Source organism: Coenobita brevimanus, chromosome 71, assembly GCF_032717465.1.
Source record: "Coenobita brevimanus isolate Jiangsu-jjx chromosome 71, ASM3271746v2, whole genome shotgun sequence".
NCBI lineage: Eukaryota > Metazoa > Arthropoda > Malacostraca > Decapoda > Coenobitidae > Coenobita > Coenobita brevimanus.
In genome coordinates, this window is record NC_137024.1 from 35687873 (window position 1) to 35715538 (window position 27666).

A 27666-nucleotide genomic window follows, 5' to 3' on the forward strand; every position below is an offset into this window, starting at 1 on the left:
GTAGTGAGACCTGATCAGTAAAGGAAGAGGATATTTGAAGGCTCAAACATACAGAAATGACAGTCATTAGGTGGATGTGCAAAGCATCCTTGAATGCAAGGCCTGGGGGGGCAGGGATTACAATGGAAGAGTTGAGGTTGGGATTGGAGTGTATTGGTGTTGTAATGAGGAGATGTAGATTGAGATGGTTTGGGAATGTGGAGAGGATGGGGAATGACAATTGGGTGCAGAAAGGGAGAAGTGTTAATGTTAGGGGTAGGGTTGTGATATGTACAGTAGACCGAAAAAGACATGGGACGAGGTCATTTAGGATAACCTCAGGGATAAGGGACTGACCATGGAGGCTGCCAGAGATCGAGCAGCATGGAGTGCCACCATTAGATGACCAAGGCCAACATATGCAAGGATGTTGGAGCCTTTATAAATGAAACAAACAAAACAAAATTCCAAATACTGTACCATTAAGGCCTTGTCAGCGAAGAAACGTCACTATGATGAAAGCTATATTCAGCTTAGATTCAATACTATAATAAAAAATGGGTGTGAATTTCCACAGCGTGTTATATGCCGCAGAGTATTATCACTGGAGCGTATGAAGTCAAGCCTTCTGAAGCAACATTTGAGTGGGTCATTCAAATCTGAGAAATAAGAATGCTGACTTCTTCAAGCAAAAGGAAGAGGGGCTAAAACAAACACACTTTGATCATTTAGGTCAGACCACCCAACAAAATGAATCTGTGTTATGTGCATCGTACATGGTATCACTGAAAATTGGACAAGAAAAAAAAATCGTAACATTGCAGAAAAGTTAATCGCCCCTTGCTGTGAAGGTAAAGTCTGCTGTGTTGATGTATTTCATGGGGTGGAAGACGCACTTCTTTGTCTCAAAATCACCTTCAAATATCCCCATGCGTCCCGGAGGCGAGACTAAGACCTTGGCTCCATTTAGAAGAATCACTTATACAGAGGATCATTTCACTGTCTGGCAGCCAAGTATTTTTTAGAGTATAAACACCTATGATTTATTGTAAAAAGTTACATTCACTTGTGTATATACTTAGATTTTACAATTAGAAACACCCAGCCTCAAGAAAAAATGTAGGGTTTGTTTACAACTGGCCATGTGATGGTCTGGGGGTTTAGCGGTATAGCAGTTTAGCAATTTAGCATCTAGCATAGACCCTACTTTAGTAGGCTAACATGATCACTGGTGAACTCCCTGCTAACCTTCTGAAATGCAGTCATGATCACTTTGCTTGCCATCCACTCAGTAACTAGTAAGGGAATCATACTGGAGATGATGGCTAGCATGACATTTGAGTCATTGTAACAGATGTCTGTCTGACATGGAAATTCAATAACCCTTGTTTGGCCGGCTTCTCTTACTGATATTTTGTTTCATTCGAGACAAGAATATAATAGAAGGAAACAGTTTTATATTACCATTACTGAAAAACAGGAAAAACAACTGCAACATTAAACAGTACTGTCTAAAATTACAGCTTTTTAGCAGTTTAGCACCTAGCGTTCCCCCAACTCTCAGAATATGATTACTTCTGAACCCCTTGCTAACCTTCAGAAAGGCAATAATGATCACTTCACTTGCTATCTAATCACTAACTAGCAAGGGAATCCTATTGGAGATGTTGGCTAGCATGACTTTGTTGAGTCATTGTAACAGATGTCTGTCTCATATGGAAATTCAGAAACCTTTGTTAGGCTGGCATCTCTTACTGATATTTTGTTTCATTAGATACAAGAGCATCATAGAAGGAAGCAGTCTTATATTACTGTTAGTGAAAAAATGGGAAAAACAGTTGCAACATTAAATAATACTTCCCGAAATTACAGCATTATTAGCGGTTTAGCAATTTAGCAGTTTAGTGCCTAGCGATATGGAAATTCGATCACCCCATGTTAGGATGGCTTCTGGTACTTTTAGGGTACATAAAAAGGTGTAAACATTCCTTGTAATTGATTTTTGAAAACTTGGTTGTGTTGTCTGTGATTCTAAAATTCAGTACATGCAGCCATTTGAAGATATGCAGGCATTTGTTTTGGAGATATAGTGTATTCCTTCACTTAATGGCCTTTGTATTTTCTTAAATGAATGAAAGAATGGGTTTTATTGAGTTTTGTTTTCTTAAGTTCATTTCACAAACTGATACATATGTACTGTACTTTAATAGAGATGAACATCACGTCTCAAATTATTGTACGAAAGGAATCGGACACTTCGGACCTCATAAACAAACTTAACTGGTAGTGTTAAGATGGCATCATGGTATGGAGTAACATTTTATAAGGAAGGGGTTGTTTGTTTATTTTCTTGTCTTGTACCCTTCTTTCACATAAATATAAAGACACCAAACATATATATATATATATATATATATATATATATATATATATATATATATATATATATATATATATATATATACACACTACTGAAGAGAGACTCTAATGTGTTAAGATAGTGTCATGGAATTCAGTAACATTATGTAAGGAAGGGGTTGTTTGTTTTCATGTCTTCTACCCTTCTTTTATAAAAATAAAGAAACCAAAGACAGATATACAGTACTGAATATTCTGAAAGGTGAGTGTGTATTTTAGTGAAAAATACTGCCATCAAGCAACCTTTCTTTAGTCTTGGTCAAGACATACCTTTTTTCTCAGAACTTCCCTTCCAGAATTAGGATGCATCTTTCACACTGCAGCGTCTAACATGCCACAAAATATTGTAGTTCACTGTGTTGTTGGATGTGATGCTGAGCAGAAAGTCACATCAGTGCCTCTCTCTAATAACAGTGTTCATCGATGAATAACGTATATTTGAAGATATCAAACAGCACGTGATTACAGAAATATATGGTGCATCTTTAGGCAAATTTGCAATCCATCTTGAGTCAACTGATGTGGCTGCTTGTGTCCAGCTCCTGGTGTTTATATGATACACCAGCTGTGAAGATTTCAAGGAGGATTTCTTGTTCTGTCATACTTTGGAGTTGACTACAAGAGGTGAAGACATTTTCCATGAAATCTAAAAATTTTTAGAGGCTGAAGGACTGTGTTAGAATAATATATGTCCATGTACAACTGATGGAGCACCAACAGTGCTTGACCATTGATCATGGTTTCAAGGATGAGTGAATGATGCAAATCCTGAAGCAAGGCATCTACATTGTATGCTTTATAAATGTGCTCTGGCATCTGAAACTCTCACACCAGAGCTAAGATTACAGTAGTACTTGATGATGATGTGCACGTGGGAAATACCCATCAACTCACGTGCCCTAATAACATGACTTCCACCCACCATGTCAAGAGTTTGAGCAGATGAAGAAGGTTTTTTTTTTTCACACTGAAGTTTGTTGGTTGTCACAGGGGAATGTGATATCAAGAGTAGAGTCACTGAAGGAGGAGCTCTCCGAATTCCTCAGACGTGACAACAAGACAAACGGCCATATTCTTAAAAATAATTCCTTTCCTAAACTTTTCCTTCCCATTGAAGGATTTTTTTTTTTCCCTTCAGTATGCTTAAAGATTTCCTTCGAAGGGAAGGAAAAATGTTCAGGTTGGTAACCCTGTTAAACTGAAATGACCCATCCTGCTGATATTTGGGATTGTGGAGCATTAAATTTAAAAACTAAGACATCAAAAAACTCATATCTCGTGCTGGATAATGGCAGCACAACACATTTGAGATGTGGGAGGTCACCACCACATCCATACTGTTGGTTTGTATTCAGCAATAAATGCCATTTTGGCCAGCACCGCAGCAGTGTTCACTCCTCAAGACAATATTTTGATAATAAATGTATTCGAGAAATATTATTATGCTTTAATGTTGTTATTAGTAAATGTAAGAATCACTTGTTAACATCTGTTTCGTGTACTCGCATGGCGGCGCTCACTTGTTTTCTTCCAGCTGGAAGACATGAGCTGAACCACTCGTGTGACCTTGATGGCAGATTTTCCTTTTTGGGGCAAATTAACAACCAAAATGTTTCTTGAAAAGAATCCTCGTGTGACCCTGGCCATAATGTATAATATTTGTCAGTGTCAGATCATAAAAGACTGGATGAATATCAGAGGTAGTACATTGTCTGCCCTTTTTATGTCTGGCTAATTATCTCAGCTGACATGGGTAACACTTTTAAAGAGATACAAATAGCGCTTAAACATTAGTATAGCGTTGTAAACTGCATCAATAAAATTATACAGTAACTTCTGTCAACATTTTAAATATATATAAGACAATGTACCACAACAGAAAGCACAAAACTTATGAAGGAATTTTTGAAGAGATGGGTCAAGGAATTCCTTCAAGTTCCAATAATTTCTGCTGCCCAGAGGAAAAATCTTTCCCTTCGCGTGGCTCAGGAAGGGAAGGAATTTTTTAAGAATACCAATTCAGCTAAAGATTTCCTTCCTATGCCTCTACAAGGGAAGGAAATGTTTAAGAATATGGCCAAAAGTCACTTTAATACACAAAGATATTGCCAGACTGCCAGTGACTCCAGAAACTGGCCTACTTGAAGGACATATTCTTAGGTCTAACCTCATTAAACTTATCCTTCCAAGGCTGTTTTGCCACAGTGATTGATTTCATGGACAAAGGTCATTCAGTATGAAGCTGGAGCTGTGGGAAGAGAAGGTTAAAGACAAAAAAAATCTTGGCATGTATTAACACCTTAGTGAGGCACTTGATAAAAGTAAAGGCACTGGAAAACTATAATTGGTGTGCCTTATGTAAACACATCTCTCTTCCCTGCAGATGGAGTTGGTCGTATTTCCCTGAACTGAGCGAGTTGGAATTAGAACTGACTAGAAACTAATTCATTGTTAATTTGCACCTTCTTCCAGATAAGAAACAAGAAAAATGCCTAGAGTTGGTGAACAACTTTGTTGCAAAAGATGCATTTGAAACACTTCCCCTGGCCAAGTTCTGGTCTAAAATAAGAAACCTTTACCCTGCTGTAGCAGATTTTGCTGTGAGGTCTTTGCTGATGTTCCCTAGTGCATCCCTTGCGAACTAGGATGAAAACTAAACACTGAGCATGCCTTAATGTGGAGTATGACCTTCGAGTATATCTGTCTAATGCTGCTGCTTGAATTGAGAAACTCGTTTGCACTAAACAGGCACAGCCTTCACACTGAAGTTAACACTGGTTGTCGTATTTAAAACATGGTGTTAATGCTTACTTGCCAAGTGAAGTAATTATAATTTCATTTGTCTTACAATAGCCAGGATAGTATCATTCTACACTGAATTAGTGTTAGTGTTTATTTTCTTCATACATAGCCACAGTTTCACCCTTATGTAGTATCACAGTACACTGACTGTGATGGTAATGCTTAAATTGCTTAACAGTCACTACAGTTTCAGCCATTTAATAATATCCATTGTACAGAATATTGAATTAGTATTAATATATTACCACTCTGTATTCATTGTCAGAGTAATGGGGTTATGGATTGATGGTCTGATAACTCAGGGAGTACTTGGTGAGAAAAAGGTTCAGATCCTCTGCAAGTCTACAAAATGGGAAATAAATAGGATGACAATGATGATAAAATCATCAGCAGTTGGATAAGAATGATAATTTCAGAACTTGTCCTGGCAGATGCAGTGAAGGTGAACATTTGGAGCACAAAGTGGGAATATTCTTTCAAGGCCATCCCACTCCCCTGCCAGAGTTGTGTGTGGGAGTGGCGTGCCGATGGGAGGAGCTGCAGCCTTGGTTTGCAGAAAAGCATGCCACATGTGACCTCAGCAAACTTTGTATGCTGCATGATGAGCTGTGAAGCATGCACAGTCTACCTCCAAGATTATATTTCCTTTATTTATATTGTTAACCCTTCCAGGCATTATCAAACAACCTCCATGTGCTTTTCTGTCAAGTCCAGTTTGAATGATTCTGCTGGCATGAGATTTAAAATATTTACAAAATATCAGATTTACATTAAATACACATTTAAATACACATTAAATATGTACTACATGGTAGCTGCCTATGGTAGTGCTGATTTGGAGGAAATGGCAGCTGTAACTTGGGGATCAGTGGCAAGAAATCTATTGTTGCTCCTTAGTCAGCTGTGCCGGATTTTTTTTTTTTGGGGGAGGGGGGGTAAGTACTAAAACTCTCATGGGAAGGCGTGTAAAATGCTGCATACTGGACTATCTGTCTATCAACAGTGAAAGTCCTGTAATCCGAATGGCAGGTGATCGAGGGTCTTTCTAGACTTGTTTTTTTCAGACTGTTGGGAGGGACCTTTGAAAACATTAGCAGTATGTACATGATCATTAACCCCTAAATACCGCAATTCGATCTGGCTCGTCTGCCACTGGAGCCACAATTCGGGAATGTTTTTTCGACTTTCACCAAGGGGAAAATCAATATGTTCTGGCTAAAGAGGAAGAATTTACACACCTGACAGCGCAATCGGCACCCCCCTAGGCCTAATGGTTACTGCACAAGCGAGGCGCAAAGTTGAAAAAAAAAAAAAAAGTTCTATCCATCTGTCTATTGCCAGACGCCTCAATCTCGTTCGGGGTGGCCACAAACAAATCACCTCCACGTCGCCTGTACCCCGCTATTTCACTCTTCTGCTCCCAACTCACACCCCCCCTCTCTCATATACCTCTCCACCCCATTCCTCCATCTCATCCTCGGCCTCCCCCTCCTTCTCCCCCCCTCCACCTTACTCACATACACTCTCTTCATCAGTCTTTCACCCTCCATCCTCTCCACATGGCCAAACCAACTAGTGTATTGCTCCTAACGCTTCCTATCACATAAAATAGTTACCCCCCAAATTTTTGAAAGCGCCCATAGTGATAACTAACTATTTCTATTACTGAAATAGGTCATTGCAATATCATATGTCACACCAAGCCCGAGAACGGTGCCTGAGACAATAGATGTATCAAGGTGGAGGGTTGGTGGTGGGGGGAGGGGGCTGGGTGGTGGTGGGGGGGGCTGGGGCTCAGATGCTTGTGATTGCACGTGTTTCCATGTATAGAATAGTATACAGAGAAGCATTTATTATGTTCAGGTACAAAAAGGCACAGAAAAAAAAAAACATCGAGGCAACATGTAAAGCACGTGTACATGTGTTGGGGGTGGGGGGAGTGGGGGAGGGGAGGCATGGAGGGGGAGAGCAAGCCAAGCTGCGTGCTCGCTATCACACGATGGTTTATTGGCGGTAGCAGGCTAGTATGAGGCCAAAAGGGAGGGAGGGAGTAAGGTAGGTAGGGGTATACAAGGTAGGGGGGGCTGGAGGGGGATGGAATGGGCCTCATGGTTGGGGGAGGGGTAAACTTCGACTAACAGCGTCCTATTGGGGCGTACAGAGGAGTGGGACCGTTTTCAGAGAGGGTTATTATGTGACATAACGAAACATTCAGTCAATGGGTGGGCCAAGAGGGGGGATGACCCCCTGCCCCCAGACTGGCTGGATCACCCAACCTGAGGCCAGAGGAGTTAGTTCTCATTGGCTTGAAGGGATATATGTCACAATTGGGGCGGAACAATGTGCAGGCATTTTTTTCAAGGCGCGCTATATTGATGTGATTAGGCCTAGAGGGCTAAAGTGGTCAACACATACATTGACGTGCTTCGGTATTTACGGGTTAAATAAACACTTAAAATGATATTGGTCATTATTTTACTCTCGAAAAATGCATAGAAATGTAGATGAATAAATGCAGGCAGGTACATCCAAATCCAAGGGCAAGGCCAGACCAGATAAATCCTTAGATACAGCCCAGCAAAATTTCAAAAATGCCCAGAAAATTTAAAAAAATTTTGCCCTGAAAATTTTTGAGTATTGGGATATTTGGATTATTGGTGGTGGGAGGAGGACTTTACTGTATCAATCTATCTATCTGTTTTTTAATCTGTCTTTGCTTGTCACAAGGTAGTGAAATCGTGAGTTGAAGAAGACCTTCAATTTATGTGCAAAACACAATTTGTGCAGAAAGATAACCTAACTGAGTCCAGTAAATGTGAGGGGGAGGGGGGGGGGATTAAGTGGAGAAAGTCTGTAAGTAGGTCCTCATCCACAACCTTGAGGTTGACTTACCAACACCTCTGGCAGCAAACCCTCAAGCAACGATGATAAAACAATTTGGAAGGCATTTAATACAATAGAATGTTGATTTAATATGAGAAAGGTTCTTAAGGAACTCATTTAAAATCAGTTTTGTAGAAGTATTATGTTTTAATATGATAAATTAGCTTTGTACTTGAGGGAGGCATAGGACAGAGCACACCCTCATTTTACAATGAAGATGCATTTGAAAAAAGTCACCACATAATGATTTACCATATATCATCAGTTTTTACATAGGTTCAAAGGGAATGTGTTTTTGGCCAAGGGTTACCTACCCAACAAGGTCAAAAAACAAGTTTTCATCTCATCTAAACTAACAGATATTTCACTTCACTGCACATCATTTTCTGCTTACCACCAAAAATAAATCTAAAAATTAGGTTCCAGCTCACCTTAGCTGTTGGTTATTTCACTTGGCTGCATTTCACGTAATGCGTGATCTCCAACGCCACACTTTTATTCCATCACTGACACTAACACACCTAATAGTGATGAGTTCAAAGGCCATCTTGGAACAAATGATTGTAGGCTTGTGTGTCAGCAGTATTATAAGGGAAAATAATGATCACACATTGACCACTGAGGCTTTGTCCTAGATCATAATGATCTCATGAGCAAAAACATGATCATATATCAAAAAAAGGTCCTAACTTTTTTTTGTCATTGTACTGTATAAGCAGTTCATTACATACTGGTTCATCGTATATTGAGGGTCTGGTGTACATAAAAAAAAAAAAAAAAAAACTGATCAAGCACCCCCTGAAGACAAGTTATTACTGTTGTGTACTGTGTGGTTGGCCTACATTGGTCCTACAGCATAACAGAGGGTTGCCTAGTGTCACTGGCCATTCCCCCCAAAGTTCCACTGTCAGACCATATGGCCATGCTCATCCCACCTAGAATAAACAGAACATTATAATTTTGCAGGATTTTGCTAAAACAAATAATTCAGTATGATCAAACTTGTTGGGCATGAAATGGTCTGTTTACACTTGAGCAGCTAATTTGCCTCTCATCTCTCTCACCTCATCACTACCACCACTCACTATGTACCATACTTTTTCTGCACACACACACACACACACACACACACACACACACACACACACACACACACACACACACACACACACACACACACACACACACACACACACACACACACTAACTAACTAACTAACTACTTGCCACCTGCTTCTTGTCTGTCTCAGCTCATTGCCACCACTCATTATATGCAAGAAACACTTTCATAAATACTCAAAGTCGTCGGCCTAGCATATCAACAACTCTGACACAGACAGAGGGCTGGTACTACAATCCCGGACAGATCATCTTTTCATACTAAACAGTCTAGCCTAACATACCCATATCCCACACCAGGCCCTCTTCCTCCCATCATCTCCAGACATCACCTTCTGCTCCCCAAACCTCACCCCCACTACATCATGGAGAGTGGTCAAAACCCTAGGTTCTGATTACCTCCCAATCATCATCACTACTAAAACCAGAATCACCCCAGCTGGCCACAAACACTATCTATCTATCTATCTATCTATAGCCCGACGCCCTAATCCCGCAAAGGGTGGCCGCAGACAAAACGCCTCCAAGTCACTCTGTCACCCACCATTTGACTACAAAACACACATACACTAATTATAAGAGAGCCAACTGGGAGGCCTTTGTAACTGAAACAGAACAACATTTCGAAACATTAAACAGTACACCCATCACAAACATCAACACCGCTGTGCACACTTTCAGTACAATTATACAAAATGCAGACAAAAGACATATCCCTAGAGCCAACAGAAAGAGAGAGAACTCCAACTTCTCACCAGAAATTCAAGGCCTCGTCAGACAACGGGACACACTGCGACGCTCCCCAACACCCTATACACAAGACACCATACAACAAATACAAGAACTCAACACACAGATAAACAATAAAATATCAGAACAGCAAACACTAAACTGGAAAAATTACCTCCAAACACTTGACCACAAAACAAACATCAGCAGACTCTACAAAACACTAAACAGCATCACACTTTCCAACAGCAACACCACACAATCACACGCTTCCATCACAACAGACACCATACCCTCAAACAGACAACAAGCAAACACTCTCATCAATCACTTTTCACAAGTCAGCCATCTAAACCCTCATCCCGAAGACCAACGTATCATCCGACGTAAGAGACAGTTCCCCACAGACCCAGACTACGCACCTTTCACTTACAACCAGACGAAGCACATCATTAACAGCCTCAAGCACTCATCTGCCTGTGGACCAGACAACATAAGCAACATTCACCTTAAACACTTAGGACCACAAGGCATACAAGCACTCACCAACATATCAAACTACAGCTACTCACACAACATAATACCCAGCATCTGGAAGCATGGCCATATCATCAACTATCCCTAAGCCCAACAAAGACCCCACGTTACCCTTCTCACATCGCCCCATCACACTCCTCTGCACCCCCTCTAAAGTCACTGAACGACTGGTACTACAACTAGTCACACCTCACATTCCCCTAGCCCAGTCACAACATGGCTTTAGGCCACTACACTCCACAAACACCCTTCTTACAGACCTTACACAGAGAGCTTTTGATGGCATGAATTCAGCTAGGCCACCACACAGAACACTCCTAATCACACTAGACATTAGCAAAGCTTTTGATGCCATCCCCCACCACAACCTCACAAACAAAATACTCAACACAAACATGCACAATAACACAAAAAGATGGCTGGCAAACTACGTAGCAGGCAGATGTGCACATGTAACATTTGCTGGTCAGTCTTCTAACATCAGAAACTTCACAAACGGCATCCCTCAAGGATCTGTTTTTCCCCTACACTCTTTAACCTATACATGCACGATGTACCCACACCCCACACATCAAAGTACATAGCTTCCTATGCAGATGATATAACATTTACATGTACGCACCAAAATGCAGACACAGCTGCACACATCATTCAATCTTACCTTAACACACTACACGAATGGTTCACCACAAACAGGCTCAAAATAGCCCCAGCCAAATCTACAGTGACTCTTCTCACAAACTGGACAGCAGAACACAATCACATCCCACACCTCACCATAAACAACACTTCCCTACCCTACCCCCCCCCCCAAATCCTTGGTGTAACATACAATACATCAATGTCATTTAAACAACACATCACAAACATTAAAAATAAAATAACACCAAGACTCAATGCTTTGAGGTCACTTGCCCATACAACATTCAGACACAACAAAGAAACCACCACCACAGTATACAAACAATACATACTTTCAGTGATGAATTATGCAAATCCTGCCTGGGCTTCTAACCTCACCAAAACACACTAAAACACTCTACAGACCATACAGAACAAGGCCCTAAAAATAATCACAGGCTCCACAGCTACTACACCCACAGACCACCTGCATCAAGAAACCAAAGTCCTCAAAGTCAACGATCACCTAGACTGGCACCCTGTTTCTTGCTGCAGCCTCCACAAACCCACAACATCCACTACAGTACATGGCAGCACATCCACCCACACCAAGGAACATCAAAACAACACCCAGCACACGAGACCATACACAAATACTGTCATCTCTCCCCTCTCGCCACCTCAGACCAGCTTACAGAAGCATATCCACACTCAGATCACTCGCCATTCCATTCGGTCACTTAAAGACGACACACAGCTGCATCCACGGCCTCCTGACATCCACCCTTCTGAATCCTATCTTCCTCGTGAGGACAGGGTCCACCTGGCCAGGCTGAGATGTGGGCATCATCCAGCCCTCTTAAGCTACCAGAAGAGGCTGGATGACTCTGTTGCTGATGCCTATCCAGGATGCAACACAGCACCCCATACTATTAAGCACATTATGGAAGACTGCATTGCACACAATCACCTTCGCCAACAACACAACATACCGGTACACTTTTTGAGAGCTCTGTGGGAAAGCCCGGTCTCAGCCATGGCCTTCCTAAGGGACTCGGGGCTGTTCGGCCAGACTGCCTAGGGAACAACTACTACTACTACTACACTCAAACTTACCTGATGGGAGAATGACATGATTATCTTTTGCTGCTGGGATGAGATTGGCACTTATTTACCACTGTGAACACTCAGATTAACACCATTTTTATGCCCTGTAATGTTCATAGAGGTTGTTGTTCACTAAATCAATGTTAGGTATGATCAGTAGTGGGTAAAAGTTTTACAGGAGGACCAAAATGGGGACTTTGGGAAAACTTTGGGATTTCACCATATCAATTAGGTAGCCATATAACTTAGGTTTCAGTGGTGTGATTTGTACGTGTTGCTTTGCTCAGTAAAGCTCCCGAACACATTAGCCAATCAAATTAAGGGTTTACAGAAAGTGAACCAGGGTGTTTTATTATCACAACAACCAATTTTCTGATGCTTTTCTTTCATTCTTAATTGGTCAGCCAGAATGAACAATCCTTTTCAGAGACAGTTCTATGGTTTTAGGATGACATATATAGTCTTAGTTGCAAAACTGAGTGAAAAAATATACATATTGGGGTATCTGTGTGTCAGGTTAACCCCATCAGTAATGTGACATCAGTTTTTAGTTTATTCTTGTTACCAAGCTTCTTAACTCACCATAAGGGAACTGCCATGTAATGAAGGGGTTCTATTCCTACCACCTATTTTTAAAAAGATGCGTAGATGTAGCAAGAATAAATTAAAAAGGTTATAACTAGATTCAGGGGTTTAGGAGGGGATAATTAGCCATTGTTATAAAGTGATGTGTTAGAGAGGTATCTGACAGTTAGTTTTATTTTTAATCGTATTCCATTCAGTTGTTTTATTTATATTACATTTACATCATTCCATGAATTCATATTCATTCCCTGTGATGACTCAAGTGCTTAGTTCTTGATATTATAGTACAGTACTAATCTATGCCACAATAACTGTGCTTCCTCACCTTATTTCACAAAAATTTATTTCAGTGTGTTTGTTTATTATGGTACATGCGATACTGACTTTGATCCCCGATGTGAGAACACTGTAAAGCTGAATTGTATTCACAGTACCATATTTTTAGCTAATTTTATAATATTGTACATACTCATTCTTGATATGTAATTGAAATTACTGTGTAAGTTAATGTATATGAAATTAAATTTTATTAAAGTTAAATAAGCTTTTTGGATTTATATTCAGAAGCATATTTATGTAGATATGTTTTAATTGCTTGATAATGATCATAGGCTTACATGATTTTCATATGGTAGAGGTACAGTATTTGTTGTACTATTTAGGTTGTGGTTTATGATAAGAGCTGTAACCTACAGTATCTAGTAATTTTCCCATCACCTAATTTCTTATCACTAATAAACTCTGCACACACAATCAAGGTCAGATTGATTACTACCGGTTTTATATTGACATACCTGTAAATATTTCAGACCCAAGGAGGGGGGATTTAATAGTTGTTTAGTCTTTGTCTCACCATCTATGGCTACTTTTGCATCTGTTAAAATCACACCTATGTCTGATAACACATCAGTGTATTTAGATAGGAATTTGGATAATCAGACACTCCATGTGCTGATGTTCTTACATAATTTGTGTGTGTGTGTGTGTGTGTGTGTGTGTGTGTGTGTGTGTGTGTGTGTGTGTGTGTGCGTGTGTGTCTGTGTCTGTGTGTGTGTTCCTACCTAATTGTATCTTTACAGGAATGAGTCAAGCTCGTACTGTCCCGTGTATTAAACCATTTTTATCGGACATATCCTAAAATTTACTAATAGTTTTGGCACACACTATTCCATTTCGTAGTGCATTCCACTCATCAATTGCCCTATTTTGGAAACTGAATTTCCTTATGTCTTTTATCGCCTCTCTTTTTATGTAGTTTTTTTGCAGTGTCCTCTTGCTGATGCATCCCCATACGTTATGTAATCATTTATGTCTATTTTCTTCTTCCCTGATATACATTTATATAGCATAATCATGTCTCCTCTTTTCCATCTCCCCTTTAATGTAGGTAGATTCAGTTTTTCTAGTCTATATTCATAGCTTAGATCCCTTAAGCTTGGTACCCATGTTGTAGTGGCCCTTTGAACCATTTCAATCTTATCTATGTGTTCTTTGAGATGCAGGGTCCAGACTACCGATGCATACTCCAGGGTTGGTCTGATGAATGATGTTATTACCTTTCTTAGCATCTCTTCATTTATGTATGTGAATCCTATTCTCATACTTGCAAGCAGTGTATATATGTTCCGTATCTTCTCACTGATGTGGTCAGCCGGAAATAGTCTGTCATTGATAATCACACTTAGGTCCTTCTCTCTTTCTGCTGTGTGTAGGGTTTTACTTCCTAACTTATAATCCCAATCAGGTCTTTTTTCACTTTTACCAAACTTGATTACATGACACTTGTCCACATTGAATTCCATTTGCCATGTATTGCTCCATTCATGAAGTTCATTTAATTCTTCTTGTAGCTCTTTACAAGAATCTACGTTAGTAATCCTCCTTTTTATTTTTGCATCATCAGCAAACATATTATTTAGATAGCTTTCATTTCCAATGTTGCTATCTGTGTCATTTATATACACTTAAAACATAATTGGTGCCAGCACTGAGCCTTGTGGAACTCTGCTAGTCACTTCCCTCCATGATGAGTAATTTCCCCTTAGTATTGTTCTCATTTCCATTTTTTTGAGAAAATCTTGCATCCAACAATGCAGTTTGCCTCGCATTCCTCCTTGATGGTACAGTTTCAATAAAAGTCTTTGGTGCGGTACTGTCAAATGCTTTCATCCATCCATCCATCATCCAATCCTACATTGCCCCATGAGGAGCGTAGGAGCCCAGGGCTAGGCAGTTGGTCCCGACATTTAAGGTGAGAGTGACCAGCCGCACTCATTCCTGAGTGGCATTATATGAGCAATCAACCCCAACCATCCCTTGGATATAAACCTTCACCGGCTCAATCCAATTGGAGCGCAATAATTACCCACTAAACCACCAGGCGCCAAAATTTGGTTATATGGTTACCACCCAGCGTAGTAAATGGTTTCCTGGTGTACAGGAAACCAATTGGCTTGTCACTCAGTATAGAGTCACTCACAGGCTGAAGGAACAGGAAAGAATGAAGGAAAGAAAGACAGAAGAGGGAGTGTAGAGTCACCCGTAGGCAGAAGGACAAGGAATAAACACTGTCCACCCATCCTTCTCTTTTCTGTAATGTTTCTGTTACTCTGTCATAGTAGCTCAACAGATTAGTAACACATGATTTTCCATTTCTGAAACCAAACTGTTTCTGTTATCATATTGTGTTCTTCTAGATGATTTACCCAAACTTTTCTTATAAGCTTTTCTTATACCTTGCGTACAATACTGGTTAGTGATACTGGTCGGTAGTTGAGTGGATTCTGTCTATTCCCTTTCATGAATAAGGGAACAATGTTTGCTTTCTTCCAAATACCAGGCAGTTTACCTTGTCCCAAGGATTCCCTGAGTATTAAAAATAATGGTTTACTTAACTCTTTTGCACATTCATGTAGCACCCAACATGAAATTTCATCAGGACCATTTGCTTTTCCTTTGACTAATTTACATAACTCCTCCTGTATTTCTTTTCCTGATATTTGCATATATGGTAATATGTGTGGGCATGCATTTTCCATATCATCCCTCTCAAAATTATTTTCTTCCATAAAAACTGATTGGAAATTCTTATTTACTGCTTAACAAATATCCTTCTCTTGTGTACAGATGATCCACTCATCCGTAATGGATTGTGTTTTATCTTTTACTTTGGTTTTGCTTCGGATGTTGCTGTAAAATAGCTTCGGTTGATCACTACTTTTATTTGTGATGTCTTCCTCAAACAGTCTTTGGGCTTCCCTCTTTATTCTTGTATAATAATTTCTAGCCTGTTTATAGTTGTTATATGCCCTCTCACTATTGTGTCTTCTATATCTGTTCCACAAGTCTCTGTTTTCTTTTGATTTTTTATATTCTGTATTAAACCATTTCTTTCATTTCTTTTCTGCTTCTTTGTGCTGTAGGATGTACTTTTAGACTCCTATTTCATAAAGTTCACAGAATTTTTTATATATAACATTAAAATCTCTTCCTCTAAGCTCCTTTTCCCAAACTGTTTATAAGAAGTACTTCTTTAGGTCAGGGTAGTTTCCCTTTTTATTATTTAGGCTCATTTTGTACCTTTCATTGCTATTAACTGTCATATGCAATCCTGAAGTTGCAATTTAGTACTGCATGGTCGCTTTTGCCAAATGGAGGGTGATATATTAAATTGTCAATATCGTTTTCTTGCCGAGTACATATAAGATATAGTACTGAGCGTACATCGTCCCCTTTTTCTGGTGCTTTCCCTTACATGTTGTGTTAGGAAAAACTGCACTAGATCCAGGAGCGTTTGGTCGCAACAGCATTCTTGGCTTATTATGTCTAGAGTAGAGTATTCCAATTTATATTTGTATTAAAATCTCCAGTTAGTATAATTCTTTCTGATTTCTCCTCCATTCTGTGTAGTAATGCTCTTAAACTCTGAATTGTACTCTCTTCCAGATCCTCATATTCGCCTCTTTCGCATGTGTTTGATCTGGGTGGCATGTATAAATTTGCTACAATTACTTTCCCTTCAAATGTATTTATCTCTACTGCAGTCAGTTCTACTTGTAAGGGTATATCTAGTTCTATTTCTTTGCCTTTTCGATTTTTCTTTGTTAATATTATAATTCCTCCCCCTTTTTTTAAGTTCCTATCTCTTTTCCATATATTGTATTCCTTTAAGTTTAGGATGTCATTTGATATCCTTGCTGTTAATTTTGTTTCAGTTAGGCATATAATATATGGTTCATTTTCTCTGATGTAATCATTCATCTCTAATAATTTAGATACCATTCCATCTACATTTGAGTACATCAACATAATCATCTTGTTTACATACTTCTCATGACTTGGGTCTACTGCCTTCCTCCTTTTTATTCCCTCCTGGTTATGTAGCACTTTTGAACCCGCAGTCCAATTACTTTGTAAAAAAAAATGTATTCTTCTCCTCCTCTGATCTTCCCTTGTTCTTTATTTTTGCTTCCTCCCTCTTTTAGTAATTCCAATTCCTCTTGAGTTAGGCATCTATTTATCCAAACATTTTTTATTTCACTCTATTTCCATGAGTTTCTTTGCATTTTTTAGTATCTCCACAGTGTTTACACTCTGGACGGTTACTTTTAGGCCCCTTGACTTATTTTTCACATATTTCCCTAGCCTTTTGTGTTCCTGTATGTCTTTATTACAGATTTCCTCTCATACTTCCTTCAAAATGCTCATTACATTTGCCATCTTGTTTTTGTCTCTCAATATTTTGTTTTTTTATTTTTTCATCTTGTGTACCAGTGATTACTATAGATTTGCTAATATCTGCTGGATCTCTGACCAATTTAGGATTGTTTTGGATTATTCTTTTCACTTCCTTTTTAATGCTTTTTTCTTCAACTCTTGTTTCTAAGTCCTCCTTTACTTTCACCATTTCAGCATAAGTGGTTTCCACATCATTTTTGTACCTTTGGATCGCATCATTCACCTGTTTTATCTTCTTCTCAATATCGCTGCTCTGATCTATCAGATTGCTTACTTGCCTAGTTGTCTGTATCATTTTGAACTCTTCCATAAAATACTCTCGTGGTTGACTACTGTACTTGCCATTTCACTGATTTTCCCTCTAAGTGAACCCACTTCAACTGTTAGCTCATCTATTGTTGTGTCTTTTTTGTTGACTTCCTTTCCTAATTTTTCTATTTCCTCCTTCTGCATGTGCAATTGCTTCTTAATTTCATCCATTTCATTCTAAAATGCCATCTCCAATCTGTTCACCTATTCTACCAGCTTATTGTACATCACCATTTCAACCAGTTCTTGATAATCATCATCATCTTGCTTTCTACCTTTATCCCTTTTCTTAGCTTCTTCCAAACTTGCTTTACTAAAGTAGGTGGACATCATGTGGTACTAAGAGCTCAGATTCTACTTACATTCCCTAGCGCAGTCAAAACAATCAGCTGACGCTTGCTGGGCGCATTCCTGCACTACTTTGTTTATTTTGCTGTTTTAACAAGTCTTACTTAAAACTTTCTTTTTTATGTTAGGACACCATTTAGTTTAACCTGGTACAGAGCTTAACTCATATAAAGATATTAATTTAGGTATGGCCAGTTGGCCAAATGCAGAGCGATGTGACATGCGTCCTGCCTGCCCGGCGCCCCTCGTGTGTGTGTGTGTGTGTTCGTACTTAATTGTTCTTACCTGATTGTATCTTCACAGGAATGAGTCAAGCTCGTACTGTCGCGTGTCTTAAACCATATTTATCGTACATATCCTTAAATTTGTGAATTGTTTTGGCACACACTATTTCATTCGGTAGTGCATGCCACTGATCAATTGCTCTATTTGGGAAACTAAATTTCCTTACGTCTTTATCACCTCTCTTTTTATGTAGTTTTTTGTAGTGTCCTCTTGCTGATGCTTCCCCATATGTTATGTAATCATTTATGTCTATTTTCTCCTTCCCTGATATGCATTTATATAGCATAATCATGTCACCTCTTTTCCTTCTCTCCTGTAGTGTTGGTAGATTCAGTTTATTTAGTCTTCGTAGCTTAGATCCCTTAAGCTTGGTACCCATCTTGTAGTGGCCCTTTGAACTTTTTCAATCTTGTCTATGTGTTTTTTGAGGGGAGGACTCCAGACTACTGATGCATACTCAGGGTTGGTCTGATGAATGATGTTATTATCTTTCTTAGCACGTCTTCATTTATATATGTGATTGCAATTCTCATATTAGCATACAGTGTATACATGTTCCATACCTTTTCACTGATGTGGTCAGCCAGAAATAGTCTTCTATTGATAATCACTCCTAGTTCCTTATACTGTATGTGTAGGGTTGAAGTTTATTTAATTCTTCTTGTAGCTCTTTACAAGAGTCTGTTAGTAATTCTCCTTTGTATTTTTGCATCATCTGCAAACATATTTAGATAGCTTTCATTTCCAGTGTTACTGTCTGTATCATTTATATACACTAAAAACATGATTGGTGCCAGCACTGAGCCCTGTGGTACTCCACTAGTCACTTCTTTCCATGATGTGTAATTTCCCCTTAGTACTGTTCTCATTTTTCATGAGAAAATCTTGCATCCAATAATACAGTTTGACTCAAATTCTTCCTTGATGGTACAGTTTCCATAAAAGTTTTTGGTGTGGTACTGTGTCAAATGCTTTCTTGAAATCTAAATAGATACTGTCCATCCATCTTTCTCTCTCCTGTAATGTGTTTGTTACTCTGTCATAGTAGCTCAATAGATTAGTAACACATGATTTTCCTTTTCTGAAACCAGACTGTCTTTCTGTTATCATACTGTTTTCTTCTAGGTGATTTACCCAAGCTTTTCTTATAAGCTTTTCTAATACCTTGCTTACAACACTGGTTAGTGATACTGATCGGTAGTTAAGTGGATTTTGTCTGTGCCCTTTCTTGAATAAGGGAACAATGTTTGCTTTCTTCCAAATATCAGGTAGTTTACCTTGACTCAAGGATTTCTTGAAAATTATAAATAATGATTTACTTAACTCCTTTGCACATTCATGTAGCACCCAACATGAAATTTCATCAGGACCATTTGCTTTTCCTTTGTCTAATTTACTTAGCTCCTCTTGTATTTCTTTTTCTGATGTTTGTATATCTGGTAGTATGTGTGGGCATGCATGTTCCACATAATCCCTCTCAAAATTTTTTTCCTCTGTAAAAACTGATTGGAAATTCTTGTTTAGTGCTTCACAAATATCTTTCTCTTGTGTATAGGCAATTCCATCGTCCATAATGGATTGTATTTTATCTTTTACTTTGGTTTTGCTTCTGATGTAGCTGTAAAATAGCTTTGTTTGATCACTGCTTTTATTTATGATATCCTTCTCAAACTGTTTTTGGGGTTCCCTCCTTATTCTTGTATAATCGTTTCTTGCCTGTTTGTAATTTTTATATGCCCTTTCACTATTGTGTCTTCTGTATCTGTTCCACAACAAATCTCTTTTTTCTTTTGATTTTTTACTTTCTGTATTGAACCATTTCATTATTTTCTTTTCTGCTTCTTTGTGCTATGGGATGTACTTCTGGACTCCTATTTCATAAAGTTCACAGAATTTTTCATATATAGCATTTAAATCTTATCCTCTAAGCTCCTTTTCACAAGCAATTTCTAAGAAGTACTTGTTTGGGTCATGATACTTTCCCTTTTTGTAGTTTAGGTTCTTTTTGTAACTTTCACTGCTGTTATCTATGTCATATACAATCCTGAAATTGCAATTTAGTACTGCATGGTCGTTTTTGCCGAATGGAGGGTGATATATTAAATTGTCTATCGTTTTCTTGTCTAGTAAATATGAGATCTTGCATTGAGGGCACATCGAGTCCTCTTTTTCTGGTGCTTTCCCATACATGTTGCGTTAGGAAGAACTCTTGCACAAGATCCAGGAGTTTTTGGTCCCAACAGCTTTCTTGGCTTATTATATCTAGAGTATTCCAATTTATATTTGTATTAAAATCTCCAGTTAGTATAATTCTTTTCGATTTCTCTTCCATTTTATGAAGTAATGCTCTTAAACTCTGAATTGTAATCTCTGCCAGGTCCTCATATTCATCTCTTTCCCCATGTGTTTGATCTGGGTGGCATGTACAAATTGGCTACAATTACTTTCCCTTCAGATGTATTTACCTCTACTGCAATCAGTTCTACTTGTGAGGGTATATCTAATTCTATTTCTTTGACTTTTAGATTTTTCTTAGTTAATATTATAATTCCTCCTCCTTTTTTTAAGTTCCCATCTCTTCTCCATATATTATATTCCTCTAAGTTTAGGATGTCATTCGATATCCTTGGTGTTAATTTTGTTTCAGTTTGGCATATTATATGTGGTTCATTTTCTCTGACATAATCATTCATCTCTATTAATTTAGATACCATTCCATCCACATTTGAGTACATCAACTTAATCTTCTTTTTTATATACTTGTCATGCTTTGGTTCTACTACCTTCCTCCTTTTTATTCCCTCCTGTTTATGTACCACTTTCATACCTGCAATCCAATTACTTTGTAAAAAAAATGTATTCTTCTTCTCCTCTGATCTTCCCTCATTTTTTGTTTTTGCTTCCTCCCTCTTCTCTTTCAGTAATTCCAGTTCCTCTTGTGTTAGGCATCTTTTTATCCATACATTTTTGAACTCCTCTTTTTCCCTAAGATTCTTTGCATTTTTTAGTATCTTCTCCACGGTGTTTACACTCTGGAAGGTTACCTTTAGGGGTCTTGACTTGCTTTTCTTATATTTCCCTAACCTTTTGTGTTCCTCTGTGTCTTTACTACAGATTTCCTCTGATACTTCTTTCAATATGCCCATTATGTTTGCCATCTCCTTTTTGTCTCTTGAGATCTTGTTTTTTACTTCTTCCTCTTCTATACCAGTGATTACTATAGATTTGTTAATATCTACTGAATCTCTGACTAACTTTGGATTGTTTTGGATTATTCATTTCACTTCCTTTTTAATGCTTTTTTCTTCCACCCTTGTTTCCAAGTCTTTCTTTACTTTCACCATTTCAGCATAAGTGGTTTCCACATCATTTTTGTAGCTTTGCACAGCTTCATTCACCTGTTATCTTCTCCTCAATATCACTGCGCTGATCTATCAGACTTTTTATTTGCCTAATTGTCTCTGTATCATTTTTGAACTCTTCCATAATACTCTCGTGGTTGACTACTGTACTTGCCATTTACCTAATTTTCCTCCTAAGTGTACCCACTTCAACTGTTAGCTCATTTATGGTTGTGTCTTTCTTGTTGACTTCTTTTCCTAATTTTTCTATTTCTTCCTTTTGCAAGTGCATCTGTTTCTTAATTTCATCAATCTCATTTTGAAAAGCCGTCTCTAACCTGTGTACACGTTCAACCAGTTTGTTGTGAGTATCCATTTCAACAAGTTCTTGGTAGAAATCATCATCCTGCTTTCGACCTTTATCCCTTTTCTTTTCCAAATATGCTTTACTAAAGTATGTGGTCATTTTGCAGTACTAAAAGTGCATATAGTACTTACATTCCCTGGGGCAGATCGTAGACTAAACAACGATCAGCGGATTGTGTGCATTCTTGTGCTGCTTGTTTACTTTTCTGTTTGACCAAGTCTTACTTAAAACTTCTTTTTTATATTAGAACACCATTTAGTCTAATCTTGTACAGAGCTTGACTCATATAAAGATACTTATTTAGGTAATGCCACTGGCCAAGTTGGCCAGGTATAGAGCGGTGTTGAACGTGCGTCTGCTCTCTCTCGGTGTGTGTGTGTGTGTGTGGGGGGGGGGGGTCAGCTTACCTACTGTGCTAATGCTGATTGCCCATAATATGATAGGAACGTAGCAAGGTCAAAAAAGTTAACAAAACATGGTTATATCTGTCATAAATCAGGACACAGGGCCACACAAGGCCAACTGTGACATTATCTATCACAGCATGGATGTATCTGCCACAGCATGGACCACATGACTGCTTAGAGGCTCATTGGTGTTGGGGTATGGTGTGCTATGGGTAATGATGCAGTGCTTAGTGTGTGGTGATAGTGTGGTGTGGGATGATAGTGCGGTGCTGATGATTTTTTACGGGTGATTGTGTGGTGTGGGATGATTGTGTGGGTGATGGTGTGGTCTACATCCAAATTCCAGGTTAGTTACAGTACAGTGTGTTTTTAATTGTGGTTTTTACTGGTACATTTAAAGTTAGTTTGAGGTGGTTAACCCTGGGTAGAGGTGGGGGATCATTAGGGGTGACTCTAGGGAGGGTGTCTCATATAATGCAGCTGCTTGATAGGGTAGTTGACTGTGTGTATGTTCTTACGTAATGTTCTTACCTAATTGCATCTTTACAAGAATGAGTCAGGCTCATACTGTCCCGCGTATTAAACCATTATTATCATACATATCCTTAACTTTACAAATGGTTTTGGCACACACTATTTCATTTGGTAGTGCATTCCACCGATCAATTGCCCTGTTTGGGAAACTGAATTTCCTTGCATATTTATCACCTCCCTTTTTATGTAGTTTTTTGCAGTACCTTCTTGCTGATGCTTCCCCAGGTTATATATTGATTTATGTCTATTTTCACTTTCCCTCAGATGCATTTATATAGCATAATTATGTCTCCTCTTTTCCTTCTCTTCTGTAGTGTTGGTAGATTCAGTTTTTCTAGTCTTTCTTCATAGCTTAGATCCCTTAAGCTTGGTACCCATCTTGTAGCTGCCCTTTGTACTATATCAATTGTATGTATGGGTTTTTTGAGATGAGGATTCCAGACTACGATGCATACTCCAGGGCTGGTCTGACGAATGATGGTATTATTTTTCTCAGCATGTCTTCATTTATATATGTGAATGCTATTCTCATATTAGCAAGCAATGTATACATGGGGATACTCTCCCTGAAGCCAGCACCCCTACGTTACCTGTCGCTGCCGGACTCCCAGAGGAAGAGACGCCGCTTTTTTTCCTGACAGCTTCTCAACAAAGGTGAGGCCGTAGCCCCCAGCCATCAAGAGATGCCCACAGGACTCCCGGCCAAGACCTTCCCATACCAGCCAGCGAGCCATCTTCCACTAAGGGCAGGGGCAAGGCAGCGCGCCTGTTCGGCCCCAGCCCCGAGGGCCAACACACCCACCGAGGCACCACCAGGGAAAGGCCTCCCTCTACACCACCCAGCAGTCCACACTGGACAACCCAGCCTACAACAGTGGTCCCGTGCCCCTTCAGGGTGCGCATGCCCGACAAGACCCCTCCCACACCTGGGCAACACCTTCAGCCACCCCATCACCTGTAGTCACAACTCTTTCCCTTGTATCCACCATAGTGTGTTTAATCTGCCCATTTGTATTGTGCCCAGTACTGTATGTTTGTATGACAATATACGTGTAAGATTGGTTGCCCTGTGTTTTTGAGCCCTGTTCCTCTGGTTGCATGCTCTAGACCCAGTCATGAAAAGAACTCCAGATCAATTCCTTGCACTTAGGGAGCAAGAGGTTGAGCCTTGAGTATGTAGCATAACACTAGCACCAAGGGGAGACCACAGGGAGGAGCGGAAAGGGCCCGAGCAAGATGGGCATACATCCCCCGCCACCATGCGCCCCTCTTCCCCTTGGTGCTGGTATTACATTTTATTAATTTAAAATTCAGGATTTAAAGCATAACCATGCTAAAGTTAATGGAAGCATCTCACCCTCAGCTCGTCAGTTCCCTTTGACAGACTTCTGTTTTACATAAATATCGATTTGAAATGAAAATGTATTTGCCGGCATGTTTTAACACACTTATCAGTATGTTGGTAATTATCCTTACTTATTATCCAATTGAAAATTTTTAGAATTCCGGGGAGAGAGTGGGCTATATTTAGGTCAGTTTTGCAATCTCTGGGCTATTTTTTGGTGTCTGGAATATATTCTGGCATTTAAGTAGATGATGTTCTTTGAACTATTTAGAGAGTTTATTTTACTAAAACTGGGCTGAGGGCAGGTCAAGAGAGTACATTGGTGGTGGCTGTGAGACTGGTAGAGGTGAAACTCAAAATTTGCCCTTTGAAGTCTCCAGAGACTTGTCACACACCACACATTCTCTCTCTCTCACTCATTCAGAAAATGTACTACATGTTGATGCATCCATCAATATTTATTGCACTTTATATGATCCTAAGTAAATCACACTGCAGTCAATGCTGCACTATTTTTCCTGGTGCCTATCACTGTGGTAATGGCACTTTCATTTTGACATTTACAATTTGCTGTCAGACATCTTGAGCCACATCTGACAACCCTAGGAGGCCAGCACGATGCTATATATTTACATATATATTGTTAGGTCCCCGTCCCCCACTGCCACAGGCACCAACAGCAGTAGTTCAGTATATGAAGGACATTGTCCAGTGAGTTGGTCTTCCTATGGTCAGCCTTTCAGTGTACAGCACACAAGGTCAGCTCAGGCGTTGTAAATAAACACTGGCTTCTTAACCTCTTAACCGCGGGGCGTCACTTTTGTGACGCTTGGGAACAAGGGATCATACCACGGGGCGTCACTTTTGTGATTCTGTGTTTTTTGAATTCGCCCAGGCTTTCAAGTGGTGGCTTGTATCATCTATCAGTACTGCCAATGTCCAACACTAGTCAGCACTCCTAATCTCATCTGTACTCCCATCCATTGTTGACAATTTAGCCATTTTTCCCCGTTCTTGACTCCCTTCCCTACCTCCCCTCCATTACCCTCTCCTCTCATTTGCCCGGCCGTGCTACGCTAAGTAAATACTTCCCTGGAATTTTCCACTGATTTCATCCATTGAAATAAACCCTATGCCCTATTCTTACACCAAATAATATATACAAAATAGAAATAAGGTAAGTGAGAGTGCCATACACCTGGAATTGGCTAATTATCACCTGACAACACCTGACATGCACTCATTCGCTAATTTTCGCTGTTTATTTCCCCTTGAAATATGCCGTTTAATCTATTCTTGTAATAAAACTATATATAAGGAGGGAAGGGAGAAGCCTAAGTGATATTTACATTCACCTGGAACTACCTAATTTATTATGTATTGTCTAGATTTCCTGCCAATCATTTCATAGCGTATATATTAGCAGCTGTCACCAGGCTGAGATTGGCAGCACTGCACTCCCCCTAGGCAGGCCACCTCTGTCCACACTGTATTCAGTTTACTGTCATCTTTCAAGGTGAAAGCACGTCGGATTCACGCCTGTCAAATTCCGCCGCTTCTTAGCCCCATGCAAAGGGCCCTGTGACCTCTACCCCCTACTAAACCTCGTGTGGAAAGAGGTAAAGGGATAAGTGACTGCTGTGGAACGTGAACTGGCTAATTTGTCAATGAAAATGATAGAGTGTGACTACGATCTTTCTGGTGAGTAAAACAGTGCAAAAGGAAATGTAAAGTAATCCCTCCACTATCCGACGTAATAGAGCCAAAGGCATGTCCGGAAAGTGGTCCTGTCCGGATAGTGGGCACCAGCCTCCTCGACTTGTACTTATGGACCCTAACTCAGAAAAACACCTATACAGTACAACTCCCTCTGGACATGCATAGCACCTATTTAAAACCCAAATCACACCAATAAGGGACATAAAAGACTGAAATAAATGCAAAAGAATCATAAAATTAGGGTTTAGAGGTGAGTTTATACAATATTAAACATTCTGGGTACTTACAACAAGTCCCTGGCTCATGGACTGGTACTTATGGACCCTAACTCTGAGAAATACCTCCCTACTGCACATGCATAGCACCTAATACCCTATTCACACCAATAAGGGACATAAAAGAGTGAAATGAGGTGTTAGAGGTAAGTACAGTATGGAAAATACACCACAGTACAATATGAAACATTCTGGGTACTTAAAGCAAGTCCCTGGCCATCTCAATGAATAACCGCCTCCTCTCAAACTCTGACAGTAAGAAGGATTTCCTGATGCACGTGCAGTACACTGTTCATGAGGTCTTGCACAGAACTTAGTCATTTGCACTCAGAATTCCATTCTCTTAACACTGCGCACTCTTGTCTTACTTGCGCTCCATTGTACCTTAATGAAATAAGTGTTGCACTCTGCCCTTTAAGTCTTTCCACTCTTGAAACCATTTTCTAAACAAAACACACTCGTTAATTTACGTTACATTTACAGTCCATTAAATCTTTGTCTTTTCACTCAGAACTCAAATTCGTTAATACTATGCACTGTTTTTTCACTGCACAACACTGTAAATTCCCATGTGGTCTAGTGGAGAAGTTCTTGGCGTCTAATCACTGTCAGAGTCTCAGAGTAGCACATGCAGGTGACCTAGGGGTGCGTCGCTGGGTCGTGGTGATGGCGTACCCACTGCAGACGACTCTGAAGATAGGCGCAAACTCACGTCAAGCGGTGACTCCACAATGGCTGATGTGCTGGGCTGTGGCTTGGAGCATGAGATCCTCTCTTGGGGAGGCAACGGAGTGGAGCCAGGGCTGAGCACAGCGGGGGTCACGGGCCTGAAAAAGCTGTCAATCGTTGATTGACGCAAGGAACGGCAATTCTGACGATTAATGATGCGCTGCCTGAAAGCACGCACTTGCTCCACAAGTCCCAAGGGCCCCATCTCCCTGTCGCAGTCTGGGTGTTCCAGGTAGTCCAGAATGAACTCTAGGTGTTCCTGGAGTGCAATCAGCTTGGAGATGGCTGGAGTAGTGTCATGCTGAGAGGAGTCTGCATCATCGTCGCCGTCCTCATCGGAATCTTCAAGCTGGGTACTGACACCTGCAACTGAAGATGCGATTTTGATATCAGACAGAGTCTGATACCCAGGATCGCCCTCGTTGTCATCCAACCACTCACGCACTTCGTCCACATCAACATCATCCCCATGCGCATGTAGACGTGCATG

At 39.8% G+C, this 27666-nt stretch overlaps 1 protein-coding gene across 1 annotated transcript in view; it reads left to right on the forward strand.

Moving 5' to 3' along the window:
- Positions 1-5920, forward strand: part of LOC145406829 (multiple inositol polyphosphate phosphatase 1-like) — a 162858-nt gene extending 156938 nt beyond the window's left edge. Inside the window, exon 10 of the mRNA XM_080277929.1 lies at positions 5631-5920. Coding sequence (XP_080134055.1) covers positions 5631-5811 — 181 coding nt within the window. The 3' untranslated portion in view covers positions 5812-5920. The remainder of the gene's footprint in view (positions 1-5630) is intronic.
- The last annotated feature ends 21746 nt before the right edge of the window (positions 5921-27666 follow it).